The sequence below is a fragment of the Hibiscus syriacus genome, unplaced genomic scaffold (assembly GCF_006381635.1).
Source record: "Hibiscus syriacus cultivar Baekdansim isolate YM2019G1 unplaced genomic scaffold, ASM638163v2 tig00110956_pilon, whole genome shotgun sequence".
Classification (NCBI taxonomy): domain Eukaryota; kingdom Viridiplantae; phylum Streptophyta; class Magnoliopsida; order Malvales; family Malvaceae; genus Hibiscus; species Hibiscus syriacus.
Window position 1 is genome coordinate 835769 of NW_024062932.1, and position 15642 is coordinate 851410.

General features: G+C 35.5%; 1 protein-coding gene across 1 annotated transcript; it reads left to right on the forward strand.

Moving 5' to 3' along the window:
• The first annotated feature begins 814 nt into the window (after positions 1-814).
• On the forward strand, positions 815-14545 carry LOC120148383. Its single transcript, XM_039161524.1, has 6 exons — positions 815-1037; positions 12901-13180; positions 13286-13358; positions 13439-13529; positions 13874-13953; positions 14036-14545. The coding sequence occupies exons 1-6, from the start codon at positions 815-817 to the stop codon at positions 14258-14260; spliced, it is 972 nt and encodes a 323-aa protein (XP_039017455.1). The 3' UTR covers positions 14261-14545.
• Positions 14546-15642: the final 1097 nt, after the last annotated feature.

The following is a 15642-nucleotide window of genomic DNA, read 5'->3' on the forward strand; positions in this document are numbered from 1 at the left end:
AAATAAAACAATAATCACATTATACTTTTATAAAACACTATTATTCAATGCTATAATATGAAGACACAAAAGTGTCTACAGGCAGAAATTCAAACAGAAAATTTCAATAAAGTCAAACATTATACAAATCTAACAAATTTTCTTTTGTAAAAGCCTTTAAAAGTTGAAAAGTATGTTTTTAATTTTTTTCTTTTACTTTTCTTTCTTATTTTTAATCCAAATATTATGTGTCATGTGATATATTATTAGAATATCATGTGACTTTTTATAATTAAAGAACGAAATGGATAACATACTTCATGAAAAAAATAAAGGTCAAAATTAAATAAAAAAATCTTTAAATACCAAAGTGATAATGATGTAAATTTTATAAGACTAAAATATTATATAAATCTTTTAATTTTTATTTTTTTTAAATGAAGAATAATTTGATACATTGTAAATGAAAAAAAATCAAACAGCGGTAGAATTATGACAAATACCCTAATAAATTTAAGAACTACAATGGTTATAAGTAACATCATATTTATATGTAATTTATTTTCTTTTTTTATAAAATTCTTTAAGTTTATTTTTTTCTAAAATTTTAAATTAAGCGGGCTATTGCGGGCTACCCGCAGGTTTAACGGTTTGGGCTAAAAAGCCCGCAATTTAAACGAGCTTCAGTTTTTTACATCCAAAACCCGCACGGGTCGCGGGTTAAACGGGTAGCCTGCGGGCCTTAGCCCATATATCCACCTCTACCCAAATGTCATGACCCCAAATATGTCGCTATCATTATCCAGTTGCAACACATGACATAAACTATAATGCCATGAGAAATCCTGAGATTCCTGTTATGCAGGATATATGCGCAGCCCACTGGGGTTCCTCAGACGACAGATCAATAGAGTTGGCAATTGGGTTCCAGTTTGAAACTAAGAAAGATGCCCAACTAGCAGTGAAGGAATTTTGTATCAGAGCTCATATAGAATTCAATGTGTTGGATTTTGATCAGAAGATATATTTTGTTAAATGTATAAACAACAATGTCGGATGTAAGTGGATGATATGTATCTCATACCTATAACGAAAGATATTGTGGCAAGTGACAAGGTTTCACTCTCAGCACAGTTGTACGTTGAGCTCCTCGACACAAGACCACAAGCACTTAGATTCTAATGTCATATGTGTATACCTGCATACGTCATGCTTTTAATAGAGAAAAATCCAATGATCCCAGTTTTAATGATAGTGACATCAATCTGGAACACATTTGGTTATATTTTGTCTTACTAAAAGTCATGGATGACAAAAAGGAAAGCTATGACACTATTGTACTGTGATTGAGATCAGTCATACAATGAGCTCCCACATCCATTGAATGCACGCAATGAAATTTTTCATCCCAGTAACCATTGTTTGTTCTTATGCTTATCCTACAACCACATTTAATGGACATGTTATCCCAGGAAATAGAGTTTTTGGATGCTTCTTCTGGGCTTTCCAGTCATCCATTGAAGTTTTTTGTTACTGCAAACAAATGGTTCAAATGGATGACACTTTTCTCTATGGATTATACAAACATGTCCTAATGATAGTTGTTGCACAATATGGTAACAAAAATATTTTCCCCATTGCCTTTGCCATTATTAAAAATGAGTTCGAGGAAATGTGGAATTTATTTCTGACAAACTTGAGTTCTCATGTTGTCACCTAAGATGAGGTTTGTATGATCTCATACTGTTCATCTGGGTTATTTGCCACGATTGAAGGACCGGGAAGTATGTGGTCACCTCCCCATGCATTTCTAGTTTATTGCATACATCATATTGCATCCAATGCTATGACAAGGTTTAAGAATAAGAAGATCAAGAAAGAGATTATCAACATGAGTAACTTATTATTTTGTTTTCCTTTATTTATGTTCTTAATTTATTATTGTACTTAAATCTAACTTTTTTTTTTCAGGATATGCTTTACTACAACCGAACTTCTGTCAAGGCTGAAAAATCTGAGGAAATATGGAGAAGAAGTTTATAACTTTGTAGTTGAAATACCTCGAGAAAAATGGTCACATGCATATGACAATCAAGGTCGACGTTACTATCATATGACAATCAATCTTACCGAATGTATTAATTTAGTTCTTATAGGGACTAGACATCTTCCTATAGCAAGTATTGTTAGATTGGGCATACAAAAGTGCCCAAGTAGAGACAATGATCAATGAAGGTGAAAATTGGGCTCCATATCTGGAGAAAATAATTAACAAAAAACAAACACATGCAACATCAGTGAATGTTCATAATTTCGCCTGACTCGATTCTGATTATGTTGTCCAAGTACATGTTCGACCACATGAGGGTGAGAATTCTGCCACATACACCAGTAATCTCAATAGAAGATGGTGTGATTGTTGTTGATTTCAAGGCTTCATATACCCATGCACTCACGCGGTTGCCATATGTATGCATGTGAATGTAGACCCATACTCGTACGCTAATGATTGTTATAACATGAATACTATGCGCAACATATACAGTTGTGACTTTAAGTATCTCCCAAATGATTAATATTGGCCACCAACTGTTTATGGAGAATGGTTGCCCAATCCATAATTACGAAGGAAGTTGAGGGGTCATCCTGAATCTAGTCGAATTCATACTGATATAAATAATCCTTAACGAGAGCAAGGTCTGCCAAAGATTTGTGGCCATTGCAGAGGTGAATGCCATAACAAAAAACATTGTCCATATGTTCCAAAATATCGATCGGGCAGATAAAACCTTCATAAGTATTCCCATATTGTATGTTATATTTGTTTTGAATAATTTATCAATATCAATAACCATCTTTATTTTTTACTTTTCATATATAAATACAAACTATTCATAAATAGCGTTTAACTACACTTAAATTCATACATATATATAACATTTTTTTAACAAAATAAACAACTTTTCTTTTTTTTTTCTTTTAATTTTTACATTATTATTTTTCTTTTTTTTCCATTCATCTTAATAAGTCGTTTATTGTGTCGGTTTGGTAAGTCTTCATTCTTCTTCTTATGTTGATCAATAATTGACTTTAGAGAAAATAACGTCAGTGACAAAAAATGCCTTATAATATATGAATTTAACCAACTTTTTTTGGATTTGCCAAAATGACCAACAAATTCGCAACGCGAATTCCAATTTCGCAACCCAGTTTCCAATTTCGCAACGCGAATATGTAAATCGGATTGCGATTTTTCAAATTTGCAACGCAAAAGTCAAATTCGCAACTGAATTTCAAATTCGCAACGCGAATTTAATTTCGCAACAGGTTTTAGTTTCGCAACACAAATGTTTTGGGTATATAACAACGCAGCAGCAACTCATAACCTAAATCCCTAAATCACAACTCATTCTATCTCCATCTATCACTCTCTCCGGCGACATCCGTTCCTATATCCAATGACATCCTTCCCCATCTCTATTTTTTTTACATAATTTTATTTCTATATAATTTTCAATGATTTCTCTCCCAAATTATCAACTATCAACTTAATAAAGGTATGTTTTTCTCTAAGTTAGTGATGATATCTAGTTTATAGCTCGTTTGTTTAGTAAATTAATTTACAATTTTTAGAATGAAATCATCTAATGTTGATCATGTTTGGATAGATTTGTGTTTTGGAGGGTCATGGGAGAATGTTCATTGTGTTTTACAATATGTGCCTTTACCCATGAATTTTCAACTAAAACTGTCATTAAAAAAGTTAACTTATAAAACTCTAATGTTACGTGTTGCAAAGAAATTGAATTTAGAGCCTCTAAGTGGATTTAGGCTATCTTATCTGAGAAAAGGTAAAGTTTATTTGTTAACCGATAATGAAGACGTTGAACGATTCATTTCTTACATTAGTGTTTTGCAAGAAGATAATGTTACATTATATGTTGTTGAACCTAGAAGTAGTGAAGTTGGGTCAGTAGTGGGTAATCAACTAAGTTCTTCAACCCAAAATTTAATGGTTCCACCACAATTTCATCACCAAGCAAATTTTGTTTCACCACATTTCCAATACCAAACACAATATCAAACACAATCTCAAAACCCACAACCTTTTCCTAATCCAAATCCCAATCAACTTTCAGCATCAAATTCTGGTTTTCGTATTGACCAGTTAGACGATTATGAGCCAACAAAAAAATTTGTGAGTACTAGTTAGTATTCGAAATTTGATCTTGGTCAATACCTGGACTTTGATCTTGGTCAATACTCGAATTTTAATGATGTGATGGAAAAAGAAACAGACCCTACATGTAATAATTTTGATATTGGTCAATACCAGAATTTTGATGATGAAACAGCTGCTATCGAGGAAGATTTTTTTGATGATAATGAGGAAGAAGTTACGATTGTGAATGAACATGTTGAAAATACATTCTGTAATTCATATAACCCTGAAGAAGAAAAATAAGAAGGAGAAGAAGTCCCCGAAGAAAGGAAAAAGAAGAAAATTCCACGGGAGTATAACTGGAATATGCCAGAATTACTTCAGATACCGGAAGAAGAGTTGGTAAAGATATCAGTTGATTGTTACACAAAAGTTATTCGTATCAAGAAAGATGATTGTTTTGATACAAAGGAAGACTTGAAGATAGCTTTGTATACGAAATGTGTGGAAGATGGCTATCAACTAAGAGTTAACAAATCAAGCAAAGATCGTTTCGAAACAAGGTGTATGATTGACAAAAATTGTACGTGGCGTATGATTGCAAAGAGGATAAAAGATTGCGAAATGTTTCAAGTTAGGACTTTTATTGATAAACATACATGTTCAAGAACCCAAGTTTTTCCTCACCATAGACAGGCAAACAAAAAGGTGTTGGGTGGTTTTCTTGCTGAGTTAATGTTTTTGAATGGAAATGTGTATCGAGGACATGAAATTATGACTGACATGAATGCTCGATTCAAGATTAGTATCTCATATTCTCAAGCTTGGAGAGCCAAATGTTATGTCTTGGAATTGTTGAGGGGGTCTCCAGAAGCATCGTTTGCCCAACTGTCGGCTTATTGTCACAATTTAAAGCTGAAAAATCCTGGGTCGGTAACTCATATCAAAACATATAGAGATGGACGCTTTGAGTTACTGTTTATCGCCATTGATGCTGCGGTTAGTAAATCATTATAATTTTGTTGACTCATTTTTGTTAGTTGCATGCATTTCACATTTAAATGATTATATTTCTTGTGTATATGATTTTGTAGATTCGTTCATTTGTTACTTGCATGTGCCCAATTATTATAGTTGACGGAGCACATTTGAAAGGTCGATACCTTGGTGTAAACTTATTAGTAGTAGGCATGGATGCTAACATTGGGATACTGCCAATAGCTTACGGGGTTGGCAAATCTGAAACCTCTGATTCATGGACATGGTTTATAGGGCATCTTAGGGATTGCATAGGTCTTATTAGCAATATGACAATCATATCCGATAGGGCAAACTCAATTGACAACGTTGTTAGAAGGTGTTTCCCAGATGCTTTTAATGGACTTTGTGGTGTTTATTTGTACAGAAATCTAAAATCAATGTCTGCTGGTATAAAAAATCACAAATGGACATACTGGAAAGCTGTAAAAGCTTATCGGGAAGTGGATTTTAATAAGCATATAAATTGTTTAAGACGTGTTTTGCCTCAATGTGCTCAAACACTAGAAGATGTCGGGTTTGAAAGATGGTCAAGAGTACATCAACTTGGAGCAAGATATGGTTTTATGGCATCTAATAGTGCAGAATCAATCAACGCTCTACGTCGTCATTCCCGGAAATTACCCATTACTATGTTAATGGAGTTTTTTCGAGCCTCTATTCAATAGTGATACTACAAGAAAAGAAACCATGTAGGTATTATTTCTTTAAATTCGTAACTTATCATATATTTTACTAAGTATTATTTATTTAAATTTACAGGAAAATTGGAACGTCGTGTTGCACCATGGACTGAAAAAAAAGATAACGAAACGTGTTGTGAAGTCAACGTCCTGGAGAGTTGAACCATGTTCAAACACTTTGTTTGAAGTATTGGATAATAACTTAAATGAGCTTATCGATCTAAATGTAAAGACGTGTAGCTGTAAGAAATGGCAAACATCTGGTTATCCGTGTGGTCATGTTATAAAAGTTGCTCTTCATCTAAACCAAGATGATTCAAGCGCATACGCTATGGATTGCTACACTACAGAAGTATATCGACAGACTTATGCCGATATTGTCTACCCATATCCACATCCTTCTGAGTGGGACATACCAGATGACTTACAAACAGTTTTGTCACCAGTCATGGACAGCAGACTACCTGGCCGACCAAAAAATCACGATCGTATATCGTCTAAGGGTGAAGAGAAGAGGATATCGACATGTAGTCGGTGCAAGGAAAGTGGCCATACAAGGTTGACCTGTGGATCGCCAGTGCCATCACAATCATCTTTTCCTCTACCAAAAAATGGATCCTCATCAAAATCCAAAGCTCATATGGTGCTAAGTAAAAGGAAATCAAAATCGCAATCAAAATCTCAATCACAACCGGCTTCACCTTTTGGGACTTATTAACTTAGGTGATTTTTAAATGCAAACGTTGTATTATGTGTATTTTATGTGTGAATGCATACATTTTCAGTTAGACATTCATTAGTAACTTGAGTTTGAACATTGCTATGATCTGTTCAGTTATTATCATGTTGGGATTTTCTCTTGTGTTTGATTGCTTGGATAGTTGTTATCTTGCTTTTTCAGGTGTCCTTAGCTTGTATTTATAGCTTGGAATGTGTTTGATGTTATATATACCTTGATGTTGTATGTTGCGATCAACACGAAAGTTAAATTGGCAACGCGAAAGTAAAATTTGCAACGCGAAATAAGCGTTGCAATAGTCAAATTCGCAACGCAAAAGACAAATTCGCAACGCGATAGTCAAATTCGCAACACGAAATCGCAAACCGAATTAGACTTTCGCGTTGCGAATTTGACTATCGCAACGCTTATTTCACGTTGCGAATTTACCTTTCGCGTTGCGAAATTACCTTCAACATAATGCAGATTGAAAATTAAACAACAAATCAATTAAACATTGTTGTGGGTACATTATTTGAACATTGTTATGAGTACATTATTTAGAAAAATAATGTTCCGGACTTCGTTAGAAATAACCTTTTTTCATCGGATTAATTTCGTTTTTGTAGGTACATTATTTGAACATTGTTATGTATAAATTTGTTGTGTATGTATGTTTTGGTTTGATTATATTGTATGTATATTTTCATTCAGATGAGATGGGCTGTGTATAACAAAACAATCTATCTCTTCCATGTGAGTACTTTATTCCAACCATGTGACAAGTGTGACAACCCTATCAACTCACAACTCAGCTTTAAACTCAATCAATATTGTCTTTTAGCATGATGGTTCATAAAGCATGTTACTTGAACAGTATGAATCAATTATGCAATTTTCATGTTCAATTTAACACTGCATTTCAAATTCATTTCATATGTAATTGAAGTTTGAATTTAAATTTCAATATAAATTTCGGCTCCACTATAAATATTAGCCCAAGCCAATATGCATGTTATCATTGCTTATTCCTAATTTCCATTGCTTTTTTTCTAACTTTAAACGCGAGAGAAATCCCGACCATCGTATTTTTTGGTCAACTTTAAAGCGTCAGAAACGTTTCGGGCGTATGATCTGGGTGGTATACGAGAAATGCAACAAATGACAACTAAAAATCCCGATAATTGAGGGCTACAACTTGTAATAATAACAAAAATAATAAGTCCGAAATGCTTCTGAGTACTACCCAAATCATAAGTCTGAAATGCTTACGATGCTCATCAAAATCTAAAGCTCATATGGTGCCAAGCAAAAGGAAATCAAAATCCAAATCTCATATGGTGCCAAGCAAAAGGAAATCAAAATCTACAACTGGAGTTTGAACATTGATATGATCTGTTCAGTTGTTATCATGTTGGGATTTTCTCTTGTGTTTGATTTTTTGGATAGTTGTTCTCTTGCTTCTTCAAGTGTCCTTAGCTTGTATTTATAGCTTGGAATGTGTTTGATGTTGTATATACATTGATGTTGTATGTTGCGATCAACGCGAAAGTCAAATTCGCAAACCGAAAATCGCGTTGCGAATTTTTACCTTCAACATGTCTTTTTTGCCTTCAAACATAATACAGATTGATTTTTTTAAAAACAACAAATCAACTTTTACAAATCAATTAAACAAGCAAAAAAATAATTCTTATTTACAAATCAAATTAAACAAATCAACTTTTACAAATCAATTAATCAAAAAATAAATCTTATTTCCTCATCAATTAAACAAATCAACTTTCAATATAAAATTCAATTAAACAAAGAAAAAAAAGTGTACCCCAGACTGTTGTTTATGCACAAATACATTTCACGCAGCTCACTTCAGGATTAACCTGCAGAAACTAAACATTTGCTCAAACAACACTTTCTATACATCTAAAACTAACAAACAATAAATTACTGAATTCTAGGTACTTAACCAAATATTTTCAAACCAATTAAAGAGTACATATAACAACACTTGCTCAAATTTACCAATTGTTTATGTACAACTTTCAGCACGCGGATGCAGGTAGGCAGTGTCTCGTATATATCGATCTGGCCATATAATACCGAAACCACAAGCCTACTGCAGCTCTATCTATATCTGTGGGAGGTAGATACTATATACTTCCTGTCGTCAAACGTTCCAAGAACAAGCATACGAGAGGACCACAATCCCCTCTAGCTCCCTTCGTTTGTTATGGCTTAGTCTCGTCTCTGATCATTGTAATTTTGAACTTCTTTGGCTTCTTGTTTCCAGAATTTGTCCAATAATCAAGCGCATTCAAGTATTCAGCCAAATGATCGCTCCATCCCTTTGTAATAATATCTCTCAAATCAGACAATGGTATGTAATTCAACATGTTGTCATATACCATTTTCTTCAGGGATAGGAGCTGAAGCTCGACGAGAAGCCAATGACGACGTTCCAAAATAGGGATAAATACCTGCAATCATAAATAATTGCGCACATCAAATAAATTTTATGAAAACCTTTAAAATATTCAAAAAAATAAATATTAACCTTATCGACCTCCCACCACGCAGGATAAAGTTTAGCTTTTCCATTAGCCAACTTATATGAAGCATCTCTCTGATCCTTCAAGTGAGTTGCGTGAAAAGACGTCGGCATAATAGTCCATCGAGTATTTTTTATTTTCTTTAATTTCCTTATTATTAGAAGACGTGACACTCATGCATCAATATGCTGTTTTATAAAAAAAAATACATATATTAGTGAATTTATTAATAAATTTTAAAAAAATTAATCAAAATGCAATATAAGAAGAATATAAGACTTATCACCCCTTCGAGATAGCCATTATCTTCAACCCCTAATAAAATACCCCACTAAGACCGATCAAGAAACAAATGATATGCATCGTCGATTTGGCATAAGTCAGAATAACACCCCTTGCTCCGCTCATGTAGATAAAAATCAACTGCGGTCTTAGCCCAAAGGGTATTATCCGTAATTGTTTTTGGTAGTGTTTCCCTCTCCTCCTGAGGAATGGTACTGGCCGGTAACACATACGAAAGCCAACTCGCATTCATCATATCGGGCACGAGAGGGGGTTTATCAATATGTCAACATATGACACCATGTGAATCGGGCTCTTGAACGGTGGGCGGGACCACTTGAACGATGACAGGGGCCTCTTGAACGGTGGAAGGGCTTCTTCGATGATGAGAGGGTCCTCTTGAACGATAGGAGGTGCCTCTTGAATGATGATAGGTGCATCGGGCTTATTCTTACGGAGTCTTGACACTAGTGGGGTGAACGGAGACATAATGGCACGTGCACGACGTCTGATGCGTAAACCCCGTCGTGCAAGAAAAACTCGACGTAAAGCATCAACCTTATCAGGCCGCTGAAAATAAATTAATATATAAATCACTAAATAAATAAATAAATAATGCCGAAAAAAGGTTATTTGCATTGTATTAAACAAATTTACCTTATTGTGTAGAGTATGAACCTCATTCTGCAATGATAAAACAATCTCGCGTAGAGCGGCCACCTCGTCATGTAAAGTAGATACCTCACCACGAAGCGCACCATTATCATCGCGTAAAAAATCCACCTCACCACGTAAAGAACGAACCTCGTCATGCCATGCACTATTATCTTCACGTAAAGTATTGACCTCGTGACGCAAAGCACCAACCTCATCACGTAACTCCCTTAACTCATCCCGTGGAGGTAGAGAACAGGGAGATGGAGATAGACAGAGCCTTTTTTCCGGTCGCCTATCATGAGGTGATGGTGGAGAAGAGGCTCAATGATGTGATGGAATAGGTGATGGTGGAGGTGGAGAAGAGGCTCGACCAGGTGATGGCTTCGGGTGTCGAGCTATAGAATCGGCCCGATGGGGTGACGACTCTCGAAGTGGGGGGTGCTCATCATCCGTCCCATCAAAAAACCGCTTACTAGCTTGCCACCAATCAGTGGCAAGCTTAGCATCTGAGGGTGTCAGCCTTTGTAATGGGTAGTTGGCCTCTTAACAATATAAAAGCTCAAACAAAGTTAAACGTGTACTAGTAATAACTTGTTTATATATGGTAGTGTTTGTGTGTTAACTTACATCATTAATCGTCATATATGGGAGTAAGTCTTCCCAATCCAACATGCGGATCCTCTTCCAGGTAATAGCCCTAGGAATATCATTTGATTTTTTTATCGCATATGTTCGCATGCTAGGGAAAGCCTCAAATATCCAAATCTACAAACAATATAATACACAAACATTAGTAATTGTTAAATAATTAATTATAATTTTGGAAACATTATATAGAAATTCTTACCTTAAAGGCCCAAGTAAAGCCTGTCAAAGTGTATTTAGAACCATTGCCCCACAAACTTTTTCGGTCCTCGAAGGCAGACGACAACTTCTTCCATGTAGCTTTCCATATATATGAACCCTACGAAAACATGTTCCATGCATTTAGGTCCTCTACCAATAATATTAGGTCCTCGAAGATTGGTTGTCTGCCCTCTTTGCCTAAAAAGTCGGTATGCAAAAGTAGTAAATGGCATACTCGGACAACATCAAGGTCATCCATCCGAGTAAAACCATCTTTATCAAATAATATCTTCAAGTCATCGACATGTATACTCGGCTTCGACTTTGCCAGCTCAGGAAAAACCCGATATAACCATGATGGGCGGGCGATATGACTAGTGTACTGACCTACATCATCGTGTCCGAAGCGTAGACCAGTGATTAAGCAAAACTCCTCCCGCCCAAAACAAGTATACGCCGGTGCCAGAGGAAAATGAAACCATATCTCCTCATCACCACGTTGTACCCCCTCGGGTAGATCGTTAGTCATGGTCTGAAGAAACAAATGTGTCAACATAGCATCTCCACCCGTATGTTGCACTTTCAGCCATGACCCGAAGTAAGTATCCTCAAATAATTTTCTTTGTAGAGGTGTAAGCGTCGACGTAATTTTAGTGGCTAGGCTCAATTTATTCCTTAAGGTCAATGCATTCGAAAAAAATTTCTACAAAAACAATAAACATACCAAATTAGATATACCAAAAACTAAAAATTATACACTATAAACAGACATGATATTAAACAGTGAAAACAAAGCCAAATATGTTTCAAACTAGCACGGTATTCACCCAAGTCATTATTCCATCATAGTTCACAAAATGCATCAGATAACATTCCAGAAGTAAGCACTTATATAAACATTTAAAAGGGCAACATATAGGTTTAGTGCATGCTCAAGGACAACATAAAGAATAGTAGTTTATTCTTGAAACTTAAATTAGCAACACTGTGAAGTTAGTATTTGTCCTTGTTTTTTTGGTTGAAGTAATGCAATTCATTCAAGTTTCAATTTGCAGAATAAAAGAAGTTTCTGAAACTTAAATTCGCAACGCGAAAATGAAAATCGCAACACGATTTTAGTTTCGCGTTGCGAATTTGGTGTTGCGATTTAGGGTTTCTTCAACAAAAAGACAAAACAAAGACAAATACTAACTTCACAGGGTTAAAGACTAAATAGTTTAGCAGTATTGGCAGCAACCGAATGAATTTAGCAATCTCAGTGAAATGGTTAATCTAATAATAATACAAAAATTTCAAAATAAAAATAAGAGATTAAAAAAACTAACCATCGGTAGTTGATTTTCCATTTCTGACCGTGAATGGTTGTGAGGGTTGATCTGAGAGATGGAGATAGACGGATTTTGTCGAAAATGGGGACGGATTTCATCGGATATGGGGACGGATTTCGCCGTAGAGAGTGAGAGATGGAGATGAGACTGAGTTGTGCTTTAGGGTTTTAGGTTAGAGATGATTTGCGATAATACTATTTACATTTGTGTTGCGAAATTAATATTGTGTTTCGCGTAAAAACATTTGACTTTCGCGTTGCGAATTTGACTATCGCGTTTCGAATTTGACTTCTGTGTTGCGATTTACATATTCGCATTGCGAAATTGGAAACTGGGTTGCGAATTTGTTGGTCATTTTGGCAAATCCAAAAAAAAATTGGTTAAATTCGTATAATATAAGACATTTTTGGTCACTGAGGTTATTTTCTCTTGACTTTATTGACTCTTTTACCCATTACTCATCTGAAGACGTACTTGAATCCGAATCGTGTTAGCATATGTAACTTTGTTGCCAAGAAATGTGAACCCTTTGTTTCCCTCGAAAGTCCTTGTGGTTTCGAAGATGCCATTGGTATTGGAAATGGAGTCTTAGATCATTAGACCTTGATACTGGTGGGACCTATTAACTATCGTTACAAGCCAAGGTCTTATTGTTCAGATAACAGTGACCCTGATGGCGAGGACATACCCGAAGAAGATGCTGTGTGTAGGATTTGTCTGGTTGAACTACGCGAAGGATGTGAAACACTGAAGATGGAATGCAGCTGCAAAAGCGAGCTGGCTTTGGCGCACAAAGACTGTGCCGTGAAATGGTTCAGCATCAGAGGCAACAAGACCTGTGATGTGTGCAAGCAAGAGGTTCAAAACCTACCTGTCACACTTTTACGAATAGGAACAAGTAGAGGCCTTCAGGCTGATGCATATGCATCTGGCAATCGGTAACAAACAGTTTGTTAATGGATGGAATTAAATACCTATGATTGCTGAAACTTCTAGGATACATATAAAAATATGATTGCTGAATTTTAGTTTGATGTTTGCAGGATTTGGCAGGAGATCCCTGTTCTTGTTATCGTCGGCATGCTTGCATACTTTTGTTTTCTTCAGCAACTTCTGGTAGGATAAGCAGTTTCTTTTTCGGATTTGCCCTGTTTTTCACTTCATATCCTTCACACACATATATATTTTACCTGCAGGTTGGAAAAATGGGTACTGGAGCTATTGCTATATCTCTTCCATTTTCATGTTTGCTAGGCCTCCTTTCATCCATGACATCATCAACAATGGGTAGGTTTGGGAAACATTCTTCGGTTCGGTTATATAATTCAGATTTCAATGCTTCAGTGTCTTGTTTCATACGAAATAGGAACATGGTCAGCAGAAACTAGCTTAAATTTTATAGTTACAAGCACCATTCCGGTTTCACCTTTTTCTGTTTTAGTTAGAAGCCGGTCCGACTCTAGTTTCATGCATAAGCATGCTTGCATATGTAGCAGGCACTTGCAGTGGATAGGGAGAAACCATAGTTGATTAGCCTGAGAAATGCTGTCACTACTGTGAGATTTTAGAGGAAATTCCTGCTAAATTATTCTCTATATCCTGATTTAAACCTCTTCATCTTTCATATTCAGTGCAGCGGAGATTTGTCTGGGTTTATTCATCGGTTCAATTTTTGTTGGTGGTTGTCTTTGCTCATATATTTTATTCTTTGGTAAGTAGCACCTAGTTCCTTGGATGTTTGCAAGTACAGAGTTGATTCATATCCATCCACTATTGATGTTTGTTGCCTGCAGGTGAAAGTACAGGTACTTCTATCAATTCTCCTGGCAACATTTTCTGGATTGGGTATTGCGATGAGTGGGACTTCTTTTGTTGTCGAGATCCTCCGGTGGAGAATAAGATGGCAGGTTTGGTCACAGCAGCAACATGGTCTGCAATCGATGACTCAACCACAGGTCCAATCCCCTAGAGATGTTAATTCACCTGTGTCTCAAAGAGGTCCTATTGTAAATCAGTAAAATGATGAAACTTCAACGGGAGGTGAACCGGTTGCTTACTCGAAAGCCCGACAATGGAGGTTCTAGCATTATATTATGTTATGTATACAATCACTGCTTCTGTAATGCAAATCAAATAGGCTGCCTTACATGAAAAGGGTCGGTTCAGAGACCGGAAATAAACTTACACCGCGAGTTTATATCGGTCCTCGAGGTTGATCTCCGAAGAGACTTTCATGAATTAGGTTATAGTGTGCTTGCAGAACGGTATGTAATGAATACATTCGTGCAATTTTACACTGTTTTGTTATGCAGGTTCTTCTTTTTCAAAGGCTATGAAATGCACTGTTAAGAGCTCGTCTTAAATCAACAAAATAATGAACCAAGAAATCATAAGTTAATAATATCTGAAAATTTAGCGATGTTTAAGTAATCTGCTTCTTCCTTACATTTTAAGAAATATATATATGATGTATAAACTCGTGATCGAAGTATTAAAACTTAAAATAACATATTTAAACTATAAATGTGTTATAATTCATAGACGCGAGTCATAGATTGTCTTATCGTAAGTAATTGATTGTTAAATTAAAACTAATATTCTAAAATGCTAAGATGAGAATTCTCTGTACTGATGAGCTGATATTAAAGAAAAGATGACCCAACGAAATTAATGTTCATGCATGGCTAATTAGGGGTTGATTAGATTTGTGATAGTTAGTTGTTCCTTACTACCATTGGTGCCTATATTTGGGAATCGAGTCACTCAGTCACGTGATAAGCACGTTGAGATTGTCAGGCAAGAATAACTCGAGAAAATATTTGAAGTAAAGCTGCATCTTTTCAGTACTCTTGTCCCCCTATTTATTTGTTGGTTTTTCCCGTTTTCCCTTTATTTTAGAATTCTTGTGTGCAACTTTTGTATATAATTTATAATTAGATATAACTTTTTTCAAATGTTTAAATTTATATATTTATGATATAAATTGTTTTGTTAATATAATAACACATTTAATCTTTAATATTTATAGATTCTATATTTTTATTATATTAATTCTAATTTTTTTTAAAATCTGTACATTTATAAAATTTATCAAATTGCCTCCTCCAGCATAGGCAACGCCCTCGCCAACTGCCATTAACTACCGCCAAGCTCTACACAGCCCCAATCATCACCATACCTTTGTGTCTTCACTCCCAGTAGGTTTTCAAATCACATCACGGTTTGAAAACGTGATAGCGTCCGCGAAATAATAGTTTTGTTGCCGTCCGAGTTACCTATTACACCCGCAATAGCATCCAATAGCGTTCGCGACGGTTGCAATAACACCCGCGATGGCCACAATCATGATAAATCCGAAACCGCGATGGCCACAATCATGATAAATCCGAAATTACCGAAA